This window comes from Ylistrum balloti, unplaced genomic scaffold (assembly GCF_031769215.1).
Source record: "Ylistrum balloti isolate Yb309-2 unplaced genomic scaffold, AGI_CSIRO_Ybal_v1 Utg370190, whole genome shotgun sequence".
In the NCBI taxonomy this organism is placed as follows: domain Eukaryota; kingdom Metazoa; phylum Mollusca; class Bivalvia; order Pectinida; family Pectinidae; genus Ylistrum; species Ylistrum balloti.
Genome location: NW_026782170.1, coordinates 732,696 through 753,917, shown reverse-complemented (window position 1 = coordinate 753,917; position 21,222 = coordinate 732,696). Strand labels below are relative to the sequence as shown.

Here is a 21,222-nt window from a genome sequence, read left to right as displayed (position 1 = left end):
TGGAGATATGTAAATACTTTCAATCCTATGACTCAGGACTTGGGTCAAGGTCATTAGTTCCTTGAAAGATTTTAAGAGTAACACAACAGACCCAGGTAACTTTGAAAGTAGGTCAAGATCATTTATTTTAAAACTGCTTTTAGTTATCTCAGTCTGGTCTAATATCATGGTTACACTTAACTTTGTGGAAAAAAGTTGTTAAAGACAAAAACAAAACAAAATTGACAATGGACAACACACTGTTTAGAGTGACAGCAGATAAGCCAAAAGAAGACAAGACTAAGAAAGGTTTGTTCACATCTTTATACAAGTGGTCTTTAATAAACCAATGTCTGTTTTGATGACAGTAAAAAATAAGAACACTTACTAGATTATTTCAGCATCAAAATAAGTCTTGAGGGAAATATCATCCTCATAATTTAATACCATTATGAAGAGACTTTTCTCCACAGATTTACTTAAACCTGATAAGGCTATGAGTGGTACACTGGAAGATAAGAGAATGCTGATCAGAGATAAAATAAAAAATATTAGCTTAACAATTAAAATAGATTCAGATGGAAATTACAGGTACTTTCACAGGTCAACATTCTCCTTCAATGAAATTTGTTTTCTGATTTTCAAATAAATAAATTTACATTTCATTCCTTTCAAGATTTTGATTTTTTTTTTTTCATTTTGTTTTGCACTAAGATAATTAATATTAAGTTTGGCACGATTAAATCTGGTTTTAAAAGTGAGAATTATCAATAGGGCCAATCAAAGTTCTTATAGGAATCATGACTATATAAATCCATGCATGAACAGATACTATTACAATCAACCAAATTTAGATTCCCTAGGTAGATATAATAAGATAAATGAAGTTGTTCATAAATAGTTAAAAAATACTCTTGAATTTGTGTTCCAAAAAAATGTATCCAAAGGTGTAAAAATGTATAGAGAAATTAAATCACAATTACAGGAAATATCCTATAATCAAGCCTTCTGCTTTCAATGATACAAAAGAAAGGTTTTTATGTAAAAATGGAATGTAAGAACAAATAAAGATAAATTTACATAAACTTAAACGAGCATCACAATATATTAAATATATATAGTACTTCAATATACCATGTGGTTAGAAGGTATTCTGATAAGTACAAAATTTATTCAATTTTTTATGTATAACAATAAGCTATGTACAAGTGTTTTCAAAACGATATTTTATAACTAGTAAAACACACCCGCTCAGTAAAGTGTTCGCATGCATATAAAACAACATTCTCCAAGAATATTGAATGTATGTAGAAATGAGGACCTTGTCGTACTTTTTACAAGGCAGCAGATATGTGGGCAGTCAGAACCTAATCCTTGATATCAGCTGTGATCACAAATATATAATTCTAGGTGTTGGTTTATAATTCTGGTTAAAGTTTGTTATCCTCCTTTAAATGATGGATGTCATTGATCTGTAGTTCTGTACGTTGATTGTTCTGTAAAAGATGAAAAATTTAGTTATGTCATAATTTACATATCCGTTGTAAACCCCTGATACAATCACTGAACACAAATGTTTTAATAACAAGACAAGAAGTCCATGGGGCCTGTATAAGTCACCTGTTTGGTTTGGTCACAATTGCTTGATCAAAACAAATGGGAAACATTTTAAACATTTTTGTCAGCATTCATTTATACAAAATTATATCCCCTCAATCCAATCATATTTCAGACCGATATTGGTTTAGATTAACCTCCAACTCAAGAGAAGACAGACTACATAGCTATTCCTCTATTACAACTACTTGATTCTGCCCATCTGGCCTGAGGAGGTCTGACCCTTCATTTAAGCAAAATTGATTCTCCCATAACAGATTCTATTATATCATGATTCAATATCTCCCATGATAAGTTATACTAAAGCATGATAAATTGTCTCTAATGACAGGTTCTATTGTCCCATGATAGATGGTCACCCAACACAGGTTCTAATGAACTATGATAGATGGTCTTCCAACACAGGTTCTAATGAACTATGATAAATGGTCTCCCAAGACAAGTTCTTGTGACATGATGGTCTCCCATGACAGGTCCTTTTGTACCTTAAAAGACTCTCTCCCAATACTGGTCTACTGTAACATTATAGAAAGTCTCTCATTACAGGTTCTACTGTACTAAAATAGATGGTCTGCCAAGAGAGGTTCTACAGAACAGTTTTTAAACAACTTATTGTTTCTACCGAATCAACATGTTAATTGTCTTTAAAAGAAGAAGAGGCTTTCACCATAGAGCAATCCACACTTACTTCATTATGTTCTGGTTGACTATAGAGTTAGTTGGTACAGATTTAGGTCCCTGTGATGGCATAAAAGTCTTTCCAGTTTTGTTGACAACATTGACAGAACGTGACACTTTGACCTTGTAAGGGTCGGCAGAATGCGAAGGATAAGGGTCAAATGTTCCGGCCTTCATTCCAGCAGGCTGTGATAAGATAAAATGAATAATTGAAAGACTCACATAAGACTTTTTTTACATTATTGAACACATCTTACAGATGTAAAAAAAAAAACTGCATTTTTAACTCTAATTATAGAATTTTGCAAACACATTAAATGCAGACATTTTTTGTCATTTACTGATGGGATTCAAAATTATGAAAAAACCCAAAGGCTGTGATTTTTCATGGTATATAAATCAAAACACTGACACTGAAATAACAAGAACAATAATTAAAAATATTGAAATTTCACCTTCTTCCCAGGAGAGCTTGGCTTGAATGGCTTAACATCCTCTTTCTTTGAGACACCTGCAGACACACTTCGTCGTCCCATTAACTTATCTGATGCATAGGGATTCTGGTCAAAGTAGGCTTTGGGATGCATATTCAATCTAAACGCAGCACCTTTTACAGCATTTTTATGATTAGCTAGCTCTTTCTGCAAGGGGAAAAATTACAAACATGAATTTGAACTTTATCACACATTTTTCACCTCATTAATTCTGAATGTGTAAATATTACAACTTAATCAACAATTCTGTAAAATATATGAACCAGTTTATCTAGAACTAATACATGTCATTGCATTTATTGTTTCACTATTTTCAAGGATAAAATATGAAGAGAGTAACAATCATTAATGAAACATCTCACAAAAGTTTCATTTAAGCTCACAAACTAACAAGAAATTGCATGTCAAATGTTTTTGAAAAATAGAACTCGTACACATTTCATCCCAATTTGAAAATGTATTGAAATATGTGTTCAATTATATGCATCACAATTATCATTAAAATTGGTAATTTTTCATCTAATAGTCTAGATGTTTACACATGGACAAGTAGTGATACATTGTATCTAGTAACTGACATAAAGTTGATTAAGAAAAGTTTGCATAAACATCAGTTACAGTGCAGCAGACATAGAAGGTAAATAGGATTGCATTCAAAGCTGATTTTCTTTCCTACCATAACATAACACCCATCTCCTACTAATTTCATTTGCTTGGAAGGGCAAAGTTTTATTATGATAATAATTAACAATAACAACGTTTCTTCAATAGTGACCATTACACATATTACAGACCATAATGTACATAACAGATCATTACATTCATTACTATTACGTACATTTCAGAATAGTTTTACCACTTTTCTATATATGGGTATATCAAATTAATTTAGCCCAGGCAACCTGTAGTAACTAGTAAATAACTCAAACCTTGGTTAATTCTCTTGCCCGGTCATATGCATCCGCTTGGTATTTTGGATAGCTTCCCAGAGTGATCTCAACAAAACTAGAAAAAACACACAATGCCACACAGAACAATCAGAAGTTAGTAAACAGCAATACATGTCCACCCTGATATATATCCAAGGAACCTCATCACACCAGATCATGTAACAAGTCATGGTTATATACAATCACATTTTAATTCCTTCATTTTGTTGCTGAAATGCAGATTTGAATTATCAGAGATTACTGATCTGGTAAAATAAGGTTCCACAGGGTCAAAGGTAGAATACAAACACAGCTGTCCCATAGATATGATATATATATACAAAGGGGAATGGTGTAGATTAATATCACTCAAAGACATGAATATTTATTATAGATATATATAGATATGAAAATGAATGAAAATAATAAAAAAAAAAAAGCAACCTGTATCTATAAACAGAACACTTATATACAATAAGGTTTACACGTAAAAATCAAGGCATGCTAATTATATATATGTACATGTATATATGGAATTAATGAAATCATAATATGCCAACATTTTGCAATTTCTGAAAATGGCTCCTTATGGAAAGGTATATGGATGATCTATAAGATTTTTTATTTTCTATGTCCATATTTTTTCATGTCGGGGTGTCTGTATTTACAACTGACAATAAAATAACAGGTAATAAGTAGGATAAGGAATACCTATATGAGTAATTATGCCAATCAAAACCAAAGAATCAGTCACCAATCACATATCTTTACAGACCGAAATATGTTATGTAAAGCCAAGCAATGATTTCTACAACACATGTATGGTAAGAACATTCATAATGGTAGAAGTGATAACAACACAGCATTATCTTTGATGCACCTAACCATCTGTAATACAACAAGGTGAAAACAACACATATTACACAAATGTATCAGAAAGTCTGGATGATACCACACAAGTAAAAAGATTTTCTTATCCAACAAATTTACCAGAAAACCGGGCAGATACCACACAAATTTACCAGAAAGCCTGGATGATACCATACAAATGTACCAGAAAGTCTGGATGATACCATACAAATGTACCAAAAAACCTGGATGATACCATACAAATGTACCAAAAAACCTGGCAGATACCACACAAATGTACCAGAAAGCCTGGATGATACCATACAAATGTACCAGAAAGCCTGGATGATACCATACAAATATACCAGAAAGCCTGGATGATACTACACAAGTAAAAACATTGACTTACCCAACAAATGTACCAGAAAGTCTGGATGATAACACTCAAGTAAAAACATTGAATGACTTACCCAACAAATGTACCAGAAAGTCTGGATGATACTACACAAGTAAAAACATTGACTTACCCAACAAATGTACCAGAAAGCCTGGATGATACCACACAAGTAAAAACATTAACTTACCCAACAAATGTACCAGAAAGTCTGGATGATTACACAAAAATAAAAAGATTTTCTCATCAATGAAATGAAACAGAAAGCCTGGATGACATCACACAAGCAAAAACATTGACTTACCCAACAGATGTACAAGAAAGCCTAAGTGATACCATACAAATAAAAAGATTTTCTCATCAAACAAATTTACCAGGAAGCCTGAGTGATACTACACAAATAGAAAGATTTTCTCAATAAACACACATATGAGGAAGCCTGGGTGATAAGGGTCTCCTCATACAAACAAACCAGAAAATCTGAGTGGAAGGTGACTCCTCATACAAACAAACCAGAAAATCTGAGTGGTAGGTGACTCCTCATACAAACAAACCAGAAAATCTGGGTGGTAGGTGACTCGCCTTACAAACAACAATGTACCAGAAAATCTGGTGACATCACACATCCAGACAACCAAATAGAGTTACAATGTGAAATCTCTGCGTTTTTTTCACTTAGACCTTTGATAGAGCACATCCACGTCAATTCAAATTCAGAATTGTAAATGATAATGTTTGGAAACAATTATACTGTTTCTTTTATCAATCTCCTCAGAGAATTTAGATTTTGAATTACCATGAAATAATGATAGCAAAATTCTATTTTTAGTAACAAGGAATAGTGACATTGAACATTCATTTATTTTAATTTGCATTTTGAATGTCCAAGTAAATTAGATCTGTGAAATGACAATGGAATTGGCCATGACTTGAGACCCCTAAGGTGATTCCAAATTGTGATAGGGATTTTTTTTTATCTTTTGTGACCTGACCCTATATCTAAGATAACGACAAATGTAATTCCAAATATCTAATTGAAATCTTTGTATAATTGTTGATACTAAAAGGATAAAAATGAAGGTGTATACTGGGGAAATTCAATCTAGTAAGTTAATTTGATCTTCAATTGACAAATCGATATCAAAACTTTTCCCATGACTTATGAAAAATATGAGGTTTGATAATATTTAAAAAAAAAATCTTCTGGAGTGATTACAATGAATGTTACTGACACACAAGACAAAAACATAACCCTCACATTACAGAGAGATATATATTGATGAAGTGATGTATGAATACATAGCATACATGACAGCCACAGCAATGGTGCAGACACCAATATTAATGAATTAATGCAGAGCATCATCCTGTGCCATTAGTCACTGATAAACACATCACAGTGGCCAGACAAACCTTTTCAATGTCTTTATGTACATCATAAGTATCCCCTAAATAATTGGGATATTTTCCAAGTGTAACAGCTACATATCTGAAAATACCATCTTTTTGTTAGCTTTGTAAAAGCTTTATATCTTGATACTATTTATCATTTTTCATATTGAAATATTAGAATTTGATAAAAAAAAAAAAACCCAAGGAAAAAAGCCCCTTGAACTTACTGAAAGTTACACCAATGTTAAAATACAGAGTAACATCTCAATTATCAATCAAAATGGTCGTCATAATAAATATTATCAACAATTTTCCATTCTTTTAATATATATGTGTTTCATAATGATCAGTTATCATTTTTACAACACTCTCTGTCATATTCATGATTATATATCAAGATGAAATTACCCAAAACCTGTTCCTTTTTTTCCCGGATTTGTCAGAAAGTTCTTTCCTGGTGATTTGTAGCTTTTCCCTGGCCTCATGTTTGGACTAAAGGCTGATATAGGACCAGATAGTGTGCCATAATGGCTTCCTAGTCCAGACCTGAAAAAAATTACTAAGAGTTAAACTTCATAAACGAACTGCTGATTTCCTCATGAATATTTCAAATTTATCAGATTTATATACACTCACAAGAGTTTTCATTTAAGACATGTCAATAAGTAAAACTCTTGTAAGAAGCCATCTAATTTAAAAAATATGCTTAAAATTGGTAATACAGAAAAATGGATGATAACACTGAAAAGGCAAGATAACATTGCATGGATTTTTAACAGATTCTGTTCTTTTCAACACCTGAATGAAATATATTTAATCTAACATGATCTAAAATCTAAAAATCTAGAATGTATTGACCCAGGTACAAATAAATCCTGGATAGATAGTCAAAACCCTTCAAAATGATATGTTACTACTAGGACCTACAACAACTAATGATAATATGATATTGCTGAAGGCAGTGCCTTAGGGTGAGTATAATGCGATCAATATTATGAGATGTTCAGCATTTTCAGGTCCTTGAGTCATAAAAATTTTTCAGTAAATGAAAAAATACCCTGCCCCACCAGGGTTTGAACTAGTAACCCTTCAGTTATTTGACTTATGGGAAATTCCCGCTATTCAGGGCTAGTAAGGTGACTTTTATGCCTATCAACTTCTAAAGCTACTCCCTCTATCATGAAGTCTTCAAACCCAAGACAACAACTCAAGTTCTTTAGCTTCAAGGCATCATTTATTTTCCAGGGATTATGCTCAGTATCACTCTTTGCACCCTTGGAACATTTCATGGCAAAATTGAAGGTTCCACATGTGACACTTTGTGGATCAGAGGAGAAGACTGGTTTGGTCCAATATGTACATAAAAAACAAATCTCGAGGTCACATAATGGTGTGTTGTACTGGCTTTGTGCCATCAACTTTGATTGGAAATGTTCCAGGGATGCAGAGAGAGAAAGTAATTGTAACCCATGGAGTGTCAAGGAAGGCTTCAGAATGGTCATTAATGCCAAATCTGTAATAGGAAGGAGTGGTGAAAAATACCCTGCACTCACTGGGAGTTTAAGCTGTGATCACACACTATATCTTGATAAAATTCTTACTAGCCAAGACCAGTTATGAAGGTAACATACTTTCCACTTTTACAACAATACTTTCAATTGGTTGGGAGTTCAATCTGCTTTGCAGAAAGTTCAAGTGAAGCATGTGTTCAGGACTGCATGAATCACCAATACATTTGTAGGTTTTTGTTGGATTTTATTTTCAGCTACTTTTAATTTCAACACAATACTTGCTATACTCAGTGACTCACTATCAAAAATGTTGCAACCATGCAAAGAGGCAGTTGACTTACGGTTTCTTTTCACCACTGCTAGGTAAAAATGCCTTTCCAATATTTCTTTGGGATTCTTTTAATCTGTGTTGCCGTCTCATTTTGATTGGATCACTGTATCCTTCTCCCTCCATTACTCTCCCAAATTTCTCCATAAAATAACCGCTCTGTAAAGCTGACCTGGTCTTGCTGCCACCAGGCAGCATCTGTTTTCCTTTACTGGCAGCAGCATTGAACTGAACTGAAAGATCAATATCACACAAGATCACATAAATGCTAGCTGAATGGCAGTTTATTGTGATTAAGCTTCACACTTTAAATATTATTTAATATTGATGTTTCCAACAGCAGCTTCCAGTCTTCAACAATGGCAAGCTTGAATGCCAAAATCATGGAAATTCTGACAGTAATAAACACACAGTAAACATTTTGAAATGTAACTTAAAAACAGACGTGAAATATGCTGTCAATAGGTATCATATTGACTATTATCTATGCAGCTTATCCTATTCAATATATTTCTTGTTTTACTTACTTCCAGGAGGTTTATATCTGTCGCCTATTGTGACATATCCCATTTCCTGGAACACTCCAATCCTGTCCATATCATTTTTTCCACCTTTATCTCCCATGATGATTGTCTTTTAACGCAATCAAACAAAATACTGCCAATTTGTCTACTACTGTTCTTGATGGATCTCTATCCAATTCATCTAATCACCCAAATCGAAACATTTACATCATGCAAATATCTCATTTAACATTAATCACTTTTTCCTTTGTGTATCCGCTCTGTCATCAACTCCGAAAGTGTCAGAAACCCAATGTTTAGATAAAATCGGGTTAACAATATCCTGCCGGATGGGACTTTGTTGAAACAATTGCTATGGAAATTGATACTAGGTGGCGCTAAACGGAAAACGGAAGTTGTTAAAGGGAAATAACTTCGATGTCAAAAATAATAGCCCGCCATGTGTACGGTGTAACGCTAAAGAGACGTATTTACTACTAAGGTAAGCGGTATTTATGTCACATAATCTGAGAAAAAACAGCTGTCTAGTGAACCAGCCGTAACGAGTTTGTTGTTGTATATGAAAAATAGAACACCATCCTTTCCGTTACTATGTTGATATGAATAGTGAAGTGTTGTCATCATTGAATTGTATGAAGCGAAAGTAGGAAAACGAACATACCACATGACAACATACAAATGTGATATATTCGATGATAAGTTTGTATTTATGTTATAATAAAATACTGTCTTTTTCAGAAACATGCCACCAACACAGGATTCAGAGGATATTTTGAAGATACTTGTAGCCACCGATATTCACCTTGGTTATGCAGAAAAAGATGGAATTAGAGGAAATGATTCGTTAGTAGCTTTTGAAGAGATTCTTGAAAATGCCAAAAATCATGATGTTGACTTTATCCTTCTTGGAGGAGATCTCTTTCATGAAAACAAACCACCTCGAAGAATAATGCATGGATGCATTTCCCTTTTACGCAAATACTGTATGGGGGATAAACCAGTTCAGTTTGAATACCTTAGTGATCAATCAAAAGATTTCAACCATTGTCAGTTTCCATATCTTAATTACGAAGACCCAAATTTGAATATTTCTATTCCGGTATTCTCAATACATGGTAACCATGATGACCCAACGGGCCAAGGGAACCTTTGCACCCTGGACATTCTACATACCTCAGGGTTTGTCAATTACTTTGGAAAACACACTTCTTTAGAAAAAATAGAAATGAGTCCTCTGCTGCTTCAGAAAGGTTCCACAAAGTTAGCCATGTATGGTCTTGGCTCTATCAGAGATGAAAGATTGCACAGACTGTTTTTAAAGAAGTCAGTTACAATGTTGAGACCTAGAGAAAATCAAGATGAATGGTTCAACATGTTTGTAATACACCAAAACAGATCAAAACATACCACAACAAACTATATTCCTGAACAATTTCTTGATGATTTTCTAGACCTTGTGATTTGGGGTCATGAACATGAATGTAGAATTGAACCGGAATGGAATAGTGTTCAAAATTTTTATGTTAGTCAGCCAGGTAGCAGTGTTGCTACCTCACTGAGTGAGGGAGAGACTGTAAAAAAGCATGTTGGTTTACTACAGATCAAAGGTAAAGATTTCAAAATGACCAAAATTCCATTGGAGACAGTTCGCCCCTTTTACATGGAGGATGTGGTACTAAGTGATACTAGTCTGAATCCTGAGGACCACAACATAGCTAAGAAGGTGGAGGCTTTCTGTGTTGAAAAAGTTGAAAGTTTATTGGAAAAAGCAGGTAGGTTTTAGGTTTTTGCTGGGTGAATTTCCTTGTGAACACCAAGGGTCATTTTAAGGCAGGGTCTCCTTGTAGAAACTTGTGGCTACCTTACTGTCCAATATACAGGAGGCCCACTCTCAAAATAACTGAACTATCTTGGCTCAGTATTAGTTAGGGAAACTGTTATGACTACAATGTAATGTACAATGACCCTGTTATGCATCTTATCTGTATGCCTTTGGCCTGGAAAACTGGCTACCTGTATATGTTAAAAGTTACTTATTAATTTTACTCACCATTCCGGAAACTCAAAGTTCAGTGGTTGAAATGCTTTTTATATAGTTTCCTTAAAATGTACTTGCAAAACTGCACACATTTTTTATACCGCATGTTTTATTTTTTTGTTCAGCTAATTGATAGCACAGATGCACATTGTGTGAAGTCTGATATCTGCAAGATCAATACCTGAAGTACTCTCCGATATAATCTGTGTTAAAGGTCACTGAATACACTTAATAATGATGCTAATTGATTAAATATCAACATATTAACTTAAACAGAACAGAGGTACCAGTGATGCTATTTCAGAAACAGTTCAGATATCATGTCATAGATTGGATTTTGGAAAGATAAATGGATGACACAATACATAAAGTGGCATATCTTGTTCATTAGTCGTTAGTCAGTATTTACCTGGTATGGGATTTTTTTTTTTAAGATTTTGTGTTTAATTCAACTGATTTTAAGTTTATTGAGACACTTGCATTTTACTGATGTACTGCATTACATGCAAAAGTAGACTGGAAACATGTGCAAATTACCCATGTTTACTGGTACTCAAACTCAAAATGCACAACAGGTATACAGGGAAACATTCCTCTAGGTTATTTTCACACTCTGTTTGCCCAGTGTTAAATTTTTCCTACCATATACATTTATGTATAGGGTTAAGCATTTAGGCCGCTGTTTTCTATTTTCACCCTATTTGTGAAAGGTGAAATGAGCTCAAGTTAAACTTCAAGAAAAGTTTCTCTAGTTATTCTCACTCAGTGAATATGATATACACATTATTTACTGTAGAAATTAATTCATTTATACAAATATATCCTCTAAAATATTGAGACACTCTTATTTTAGAATCTGAACATTCTGGAAATGGCAAGCAACCAGATCAGCCATTGATAAGACTACGAATAGATTACAGTGGTGGATTTGAACCTTTTAGTGCCCACAGGTAAAGACCAAATATACAGCAGCAAATCATGTCAGTATTGTTAGATTTTGAAAGTTTGTCATAATAGAACGTAACTTATTTAGATAAAGAAATTTGCATGAAAAATTGTAGAGTTTGCTAATGTCTGGCAAAAGGTAACATATTTGCTGTTATAATGAAGTGTTGTAAGATATTTTTAAAAATAGAAAGTTCAAGCACATTTTTTTTCTAAAAATGCTGGTTTTTTTTTATCTTTTTCTAGTTATCATTTTTTTATGTATCTTCAAATCTTTTTGCTACCAATCTTAGATTTAACCAAATATCTTAAATAAAAGAGAACAAGCACTCTAATCATTGAATACTGTTAATGAAGTAACTACCTTGAATTTTCTGGGCAAGGGGGTTATTGTTTGGAGTATCTTTCTTTCTTATCTAGGAAAGTTAGCTTGATATGGTGAAATTTTCAATTTAACTTTTTTTGTAGGTTTGGACAAAAATTTATTGACAAGGTTGCTAATCCCAAAGATATGGTACAGTTTCAAAGAAAAAAAGTCTTCTCAGCAAAAACCGATTCAAAACAAGGTAATTCTTTGTCATTGGTAATTGTCATAATGTCCAAACTCAGAGTAAGAAACAGTGATATTGTAGATATTTGTATGGTATTAATATGTTTGAATTACATTATTTTTACAGATATAGATGCCCTAGGAGCCATTAAAGCTGACACATTAGACACATCTAGAGTGGAAGACATGGTCAAAGATTATTTCAACAGTTCTGACTGTGTAAGTCATACTAGGAAACCGTACCTATAATAATCTATGGATGTGATGTTATACTGTAGTAACAGTAGATTCCTGTATATGTCACGTTAACTTGTACACGGAAAATTAGGCTGTACATTCTGTAATGATAATTTCATGGTAGATAAGAGTGACTTTCTTCATGGCCCCCTTCATTTCAGGGGATAAAGCCTCATATCCACCATCTTGTCACATATTTATCCTATGTCATCAAGTTCTACAACTTATCCTTTTAAGGTAGTCAGTCAAGATTAAAGAATCAAATGTCACATCTGAAAACTTACCCAAATTTATCAAACAATAATACTCGGAAGCAGGGGTATTCATGTTTAAGATACTCTCTGGTTTATAGACAATAAAGGCCAATAGATAAGTGCAATTTATATGTCTTGAAACACACATCTTTGACAGAACAGGGGGGGAGGGGGGCGGGTGTATGAATTATATCAAAATTAAAATTTTCATTTCTGATGCTTTTACCCCAATATAACCAACCATAATTACACATTATAAAAAGACTGTAGGTCATCTATTACCTTAATTACGTGTTCACAGAAGATGCAGCTGCAATTATTGACAGAGAAGGGTATGGGCCAGGCTGTACAGGAATTTGTGGACAAAGAGGAGCGTGAGGCCATCTCAGAGCTTGTCAAGTACCAACTCCAGAAAACCCAGGTGAATACACCACAAAGTGAAATACAAACAACATGTACAAATTACAGAATACTCGGCTGAATTTATTACAAGTTGAGTTATACACTACAAGTCTAAACTACAGAACACTCGGGTGAATTTATCATAAGGTGAGATATACACTACAGAACACTCAGGTTAATTTATCACAAGGTGAGATATACACTACAGAACACTCAGGTTAATTTATCACAAGGTGAGATATACACTACAGAACACTCAGTTAATTTATCACAAGGTGAGATATACACTACAGAACACTCAGGTTAATTTATCACAAGAGATATACACTACAGAACACTCAGGTTAATTTATCACAAGGTGAGATATACACTACAGAACACTCAGTTAATTTATCACAAGGTGAGATATACACTACAGAACACTCAGGTTAATTAATCACAAGTTGAGATATACACTACAGAACACTCAGGTTAATCTATCACAAGTTGAGATATACACTACAGAACACTCAGGTTAATTAATCACAAGGTGAGATATACACTACAGAACACTCAGGTTAATTAATCACAAGGTGAGATATACACTACAGAACACTCAGGTTTATCACAAGGTGAGATATACACTACACTACAGAACACTCAGAACACTAGGTTAATTACCACAAGGTGAGATATACACTACAGAACACTCAGGTTAATTTATCACAAGGTGAGATATACACTACAGAACACTCAGGTTAATTTATCACAAGGTGAGATATACACTACAGTACACTACAGAACACTCAGGTTAATTAATCACAAGGTGAGATATACACTACAGAACACTCAGGTTAATCTTTCACAAGGTGAGATATACACTACAGAACACTCAGGTGAATGTCGCAAGGTGAGTTATACACTACATGTACAAACTACAGAACACTCAGGTTAATTTATCACAAGGTGAGATATACACTACAGAACACTCAGTTAATTTATCACAAGATGAGATATACACTACAGAACACTCAGGTTAATTTATCACACTCAGTTGAGAGATATACACTACAGAACACTCAGGTTAATTAATCACAAGGTGAGATATACACTACAGAACACTCAGGTTAATTAATCACAAGGTGAGATATACACTACAGAACACTCAGGTTAATCTATCACAAGGTGAGATATACACTACAGAACACTCAGGTTAATTTATCACAAGGTGAGATATACACTACAGAACACTCAGGTTAATCTATCACAAGGTGAGATATACACTACAGAACACTCAGGTTAATTAATCACAAGGTGAGATATACACTACAGAACACTCAGGTTAATTAATCACAAGGTGAGATATACACTACAGAACACTCAGGTTAATTAATCACAAGGTGAGATATACACTACAGAACACTCAGGTTAATTAATCACAAGGTGAGATATACACTACAGAACACTCAGGTTAATTAATCACAATGTGAGATATAGACTACAGAACACTCAGGTTAATTAATCACAAGGTGAGATATACACTACAGAACACTCAGGTTAATTAATCACAAGGTGAGATATACACTACAGAACACTCAGGTTAATCTTTCACAAGGTGAGACAAAGGTGAGACATACACTACAGAACACTCAGGTTAATTAATCACAAGGTGAGATATACACTACAGAACACTCAGGTTAATTAATCACAAGGTGAGATATACACTACAGAACACTCAGGTTAATCTTTCACAAGGTGAGACATACACTACAGAACACTCAGGTTAATTAATCACAAGGTGAGATATACACTACAGAACACTCAGGTTAATCTATCACAAGGTGAGATATACACTACAGAACACTCACTACAGAACACTCAGGTTAATTAATCACAAGGTGAGATATACACTACAGAACACTCAGGTTAATTTTCACAAGAGATATACACTACAGAACACTCAGGTTAATTATACACTACAGAACACTCAGGTTAATTAATCACAAGGTGAGATATACACTACAGAACACTCAGGTTAATTAATCACAAGGTGAGATATACACTACAGAACACTCAGGTTAATTAATCACAAGGTGAGATATACACTACAGAACACTCAGGTTAATTAATCACAAGGTGAGATATACACTACAGAACACTCAGGTTAATTTATCACAAGTTGAGATATACACTACAGAACACTCAGGTTAATTAATCACAAGGTGAGATATACACTACAGAACACTCAGGTTAATCTATCACAAGGTGAGATATACACTACAGAACACTCAGGTTAATTAATCACAAGGTGAGATATGCACTACAGAACACTCAGGTTAATTAGTCACAAGGTGAGATATACACTACAGAACACTCAGGTTAATCTATCACAAGTTGAGATATACACTACAGAACACTCAGGTTAATTAATCACAAGGTGAGATATACACTACAGAACACTCAGGTTAATTAATCACAAGGTGAGATATACACTACAGAACACTCAGGTTAATTAATCACAAGGTGAGATATACACTACAGAACACTCAGGTTAATCTATCACAAGGTGAGATATACACTACAGAACACTCAGGTTAATTAATCACAAGGTGAGATATACACTACAGAACACTCAGGTTAATTAATCACAAGGTGAGATATACACTACAGGTGAGGTTAATTAATCACAAGGTGAGATATACACTACAGAACACTCAGGTTAATTTATCACAAGGTGAGATATACACTACAGAACACTCAGTTAATTTATCACAAGATGAGATATACACTACAGAACACTCAGGTTAATTTATCACAAGTTGAGATATACACTACAGAACACTCAGGTTAATTTATCACAAGGTGAGATATACACTACAGAACACTCAGGTTAATTTATCACAAGTTGAGATATACACTACAGAACACTCAGGTTAATCTATCACAAGGTGAGATATACACTACAGAACACTCAGGTTAATTAATCACAAGGTGAGATATACACTACAGAACACTCAGGTTAATTAATCACAAGTTAGGTTAATTAATCACAAGGTGAGATATACACTACAGAACACTCAGGTTAATTAATCACAAGGTGAGATATACACTACAGAACACTCAGGTTAATCTTTCACAAGGTGAGATATACACTACAGAACACTCAGGTTAATTAATCACAAGGTGAGATATACAAGGTGAGATACAGAACACTCAGGTTAATTAATCACAAGGTGAGATATACACTACAGAACACTCAGGTTAATTTATCACAAGGTGAGATATACACTACAGAACACTCAGGTTAATTTATCACAAGGTGAGATATACACTACAGAACACTCAGGTTAATTAATCACAAGGTGAGATATACACTACAGAACACTCAGGTTAATTAATCACAAGGTGAGATATACACTACAGAACACTCAGGTTAATTAATCACAAGGTGAGACATACACTACAGAACACTCAGGTTAATTAATCACAAGGTGAGATATACACTACAGAACACTCAGGTTAATTAATCACAAGGTGAGATATACACTACAGAACACTCAGGTTAATTAATCACAAGGTGAGATATACACTACAGAACACTCAGGTTAATTAATCACAAGGTGAGATATACACTACAGAACACTCAGGTTAATTTATCACAAGGTGAGATATACACTACAGAACACTCAGGTTAATTTATCACAAGGTGAGATATACACTACAGAACACTCAGGTTAATTAATCACAAGATATACACTACAGAACACTCAGGTTAATGAGATATACACTACAGAACACTAATTATCATCACAAGAACACTCAGTGAATTAATCACAAGATGATATACACTACAGAACACTCAGGTTAATTAATCACAAGGTGAGATATACACTACAGAACACTCAGGTTAATTAATCACAAGGTGAGATATACACTACAGAACACTCAGTTAATTTATCACAAGGTGAGATATACACTACAGAACACTCAGGTTAATTATCACAAGGTGAGATATACACTACAGAACACTCAGGTTAATTATATCACAAGGTGAGATATCTACAGAACACTCAGGTTAATCTATCACAAGGTGAGATATACACTACAGAACACTCAGGTTAATTAATTACAAGGTGAGATATACACTACAGAACACTCAGGTTAATTAATCACAAGGTGAGATATACACTACAGAACACTCAGGTGAATATACCACAAGGTGAGATATACACTACAGAACACTCAGGTTAATTTATCACAAGGTGAGATATACACTACAGAACACTCAGGTTAATTTATCACAAGGTGAGATATACACTACAGAACACTCAGGTTAATTTATCACAAGTTGAGATATACACTACAGAACACTCAGGTTAATTATACACTACACAAGGTGAGAGATATACACTACAGAACACTCAGGTTAATTAATCACAAGGTGAGATATACACTACAGAACACTCAGGTTAATTTATCACAAGGTGAGATATACACTACAGAACACTCAGGTGAATATACCACAAGGTGAGGTATACACTACAGAACACTCAGGTGAATATACCACAAGGTGAGATATACACTACAGAACACTCAGGTTAATTTATCACAAGGTGAGATATACACTACAGAACACTCAGGTGAATGTCGCAAGGTGAGTTATACACTACATGTACAAACTACAGAACACTCAGGTGAATATACCACAAGGTGAGATATACACTACAGAACACTCAGGTTAATTTATCACAAGGTGAGATATACACTACGTACACTTCAGGTTCAGAAAACAAATGTGAATATATCACAAGGTGAAATAATGAATGTGTTCAGTACAAATGATTGACATGAGGTCCTGATCAGTGATCTTACCATATTATTACTTGAAACTTTTTATGATATAATGAATTTTGTTAAAAGTTAATAAATCTTAAGTTTGGACTGTCACTTAATCTCGTTGCAATTTCAACAGTCATAAGAAAATTATGTAGATTCACAGAATAACTTTAGACAAAGATGTGTCTAAAGTATCAACAATTTCATTTTTGCAGGTTTTCAATTTTGTTATTGAACCACACCTAACCTGTTCTTAACAGGTCTGATCAAGGGATTCTGCTGATATTTTGTAGACTTACCTGAAACAGAGAAATGCAAATGAAGAAATCATTGATGCTGAAGTGACTCGGTACAAGGAGGAGAGGAAGAAGAAGAAAGAGGATGATGAGGAAGTAAAGGAGGCCATAAAGAGGGCACAGGCAAGCCGCTCCCAGCAGGAAGATGATGATGAAGAAGGGGAGGTTAGTCCAATAGACTCTGATGACAACCAGGCTCCAACAGGTCGTGGGAGGGGACGGGGGCGTGGAAGTACGAGGGGAACATCTGATCCAAGTAAAGGAGGCATAAAGAGGGCACAGGCAAGCCGCTCTGAAGAAGGGGAGGTTAGTCCAATAGAGGGTCGTGGGGGGGACGGGGGCTCGAGGTGGCAGGGCAAGAGGCAGAGGAGAAGGAACATCAACCAGAGGAGGAAGAGGAAAGAAGAAGGAATCTGTTGTAGCTGAGAGTCAGAACAGAAGTATCATGGATGCCTTTGCTTCACAAAAATCAAAGAAACCATCAAATTCCAGGGTACACAACCTGTGAGTTTCAAGATGTTATATTTCAGTATAAGTCACATACGGTATTTTTCTGACAATTGACCCATGTCCGGTTCTGTAGAAATGCGAACAAATGTTGTTCCACTGCCCCATCTCCTTCACTTTGAGTCCGAGATTTTGTGTTAGACCACTGGTCTCGTTGAAAGATAATACAGTATACAAAACTTAATGTCATCTCTTTCCCATGCAGGCTGTCAATAAAAAAGTGTTAACACATGGTTTAATATATACCAGGTTTCTTTTTGTATTCAAACTGTATTAGAAAACTTATTGAGTTTTCAACAACACCTATTTCCATGGTAAATAAAAGATTTCAAACACCCAGTGCTGTGGTCTATATAGCTTTAAAATTCTGTAAACACTTATACTTAAAAAACACACTGTTGTATGACGTAGGCTAATTTAACTGTCACAGGCTAAACAAAGTAAATTAAAACCATGTCAGGCTGAAGAAGGCTTGTGTAACCTTCTTAGTAACATCATTTCAGGTGGAAAGTTGTTATCAAAAGCCATGCACATAAACAAACTTTTCACATTTTAAATGAAATGACCACTGTTGAAATTCATTTTTAACCTGGTACAAATTGATTGACTCAACAATTTTGTGAATTTTTCTGTTTTCGTATAAAGATTTAGGTGACGAAGTGATTCTAAAATTGCTAAATGTTCTTCTTCCAGGTCTGATTCTGAGGAGGAAGATGTCATGAACATATCGGATGAGGATGATGAATTCAGTAACATCTCTTCTGCTTCAAGTAAGAAGAAGCAGCCTGTGGCCAACACTTCCTCCAGGAGGTATAACTCAAGTTCCAGCAAGAAACGAGGTGTGGCATTTGACTCTGATGATGATGACGATCTATTTCCAACCAGAAAACGAAGAAAATAAAGATTGATCAGAACTGGAAGACCTTTTCTATGTGACTTTCACAGACTAAATATGTGATAATATTGTGTTGATTTGGTTAGTGTCATGACAGCATCAATAACAGTTTGTAATAATTTACATGAGTCCAAACTTTCATCATGGAAAAATGGCATGCCACATGCAGAAATCAGATCCCATGATGGACTAATTACATCTAAAACTGTTTGTTGTTTGAACCAAAACTTTGACAGATCTCGATTGTAGTTACTTTACTGGGGGATATCTAAAACTAACATACTTTTGGTGCCTTACATCTTTACATTCAGAACACTTACTCATCGTTAGTTTATCCTGTTTGGGCTTCAAGTTCAATCTTTCTTGACTTTCACTTGCCATTCATCATTTTAATCAACAACCACTGATCGCTTTGAATCCTGGTTGGCTTCCTCTAATGGCATTGTGATTGGGAAATTGTTGCCTTTCAGTAATTTTGTGCATTTCAATACAAGATTTTAAGACAAATTGGCAAAATATCAAACATTTTGTCAATATCAGCAATACTTTTGCTTGTTAAATAATTAAGAGTACAAAGTCATATTTCTTTTCATTAGGATTGTTCGATTACAGTCTTTTTTATGTTGCACAAGTTCTATAGATGATTATTAAAAAGTGCTCAAATTGGCGATCAGACCTGATTGGCTTTATAACCTAAACTGATTTTTCATTATTCATTATTTTATTAAACCCATTCAAGTCCTTAAACTAAATTTGGACTCAGACTAAGAATTCCTCAATGTTATATGAAGTTGTTGAAGATGTAAGTTGTTAGTTGTATTTCTGATTCTGTGCATCAAGTGCCAGTCAGATTCTTTTTCCTTTATTTTTTGATTGGTTGTAGCCATAAACTAGTATCATATTCAAATACATTTCTCTTGATTGATGAATATTTTCATTATTGTTAGTTATGACCATAATTTTTTGTTTTCTGGAAGTATTTTATTTTTGTTACTATATAGCATTAAAGGCTTTCTAGATAACACTGATGGTGTTTTTATTAGCTCATGTGACAGAAACAAGTGTTTAAACAACCAGCCATTAAGATATTGAGCAAATGAGGGCACTTTCAAATAAGCAGTTGAAATGGTTGGACCAGTTGACCCTACAAGAAAAACGTGAGGTACAAATCGGTACCAAGGCTGGACTACGCAGTATTTGTACCTGTCTGAAACTAATTTGCTGAATATCATTGGTTTCAAATTTCATCATAAAAAGTAAGGTTAGTGCACTCACATATTTCACATAATTAAAGTTAATTGATTTCTGCTTGACAGGAAATTCCAAAATAGTGCATTTTTAACTTTACATACACGTACCAGGTAAATCAGGTTCAACATCCAGTACAAGTGCATTCGGGTATAGTGGGATAATTTCAGACCATCTGAACATTTCAAGTGGGTTACGCGAATGCAGCCTAAGAGTGTGAAATATTCATTCGTTGACCAAATTAAAAGTTCAAATACCTTAAAATCTTGAAAACAAATCTGTCCTGAAAATAAACAGATTTCAAAGGGATCTTTGAACATTATACAAAAGACACACATGT

The 21,222-nt window shown here is 34.3% G+C and overlaps 2 protein-coding genes across 2 annotated transcripts; one reads left to right on the top strand and one right to left on the bottom strand.

Annotated features, from left to right (window-relative positions):
* Positions 1-1,274: 1,274 nt before the first annotated feature.
* On the bottom strand, positions 1,275-8,795 carry LOC132551287 (UPF0602 protein C4orf47 homolog). Its single transcript, XM_060215414.1, has 7 exons — positions 8,699-8,795; positions 8,185-8,404; positions 6,741-6,878; positions 3,698-3,773; positions 2,730-2,915; positions 2,285-2,460; positions 1,275-1,475 (listed from the first exon to the last, which is right to left on the bottom strand). Exons 1-7 carry the CDS (start codon positions 8,793-8,795, stop codon positions 1,430-1,432), a joined length of 939 nt encoding a protein of 312 aa, XP_060071397.1. The 3' UTR covers positions 1,275-1,429.
* Positions 8,796-9,146: 351 nt separating this feature from the next.
* LOC132551264 (double-strand break repair protein MRE11-like) lies at positions 9,147-21,077 on the top strand. Its single transcript, XM_060215387.1, has 9 exons — positions 9,147-9,176; positions 9,434-10,467; positions 11,587-11,683; positions 12,147-12,244; positions 12,356-12,447; positions 13,021-13,140; positions 18,230-18,476; positions 18,562-18,736; positions 19,433-21,077. Exons 2-9 carry the CDS (start codon positions 9,438-9,440, stop codon positions 19,638-19,640), a joined length of 2,067 nt encoding a protein of 688 aa, XP_060071370.1. The 5' UTR covers positions 9,147-9,176; positions 9,434-9,437; the 3' UTR covers positions 19,641-21,077.
* The last annotated feature ends 145 nt before the right edge of the window (positions 21,078-21,222 follow it).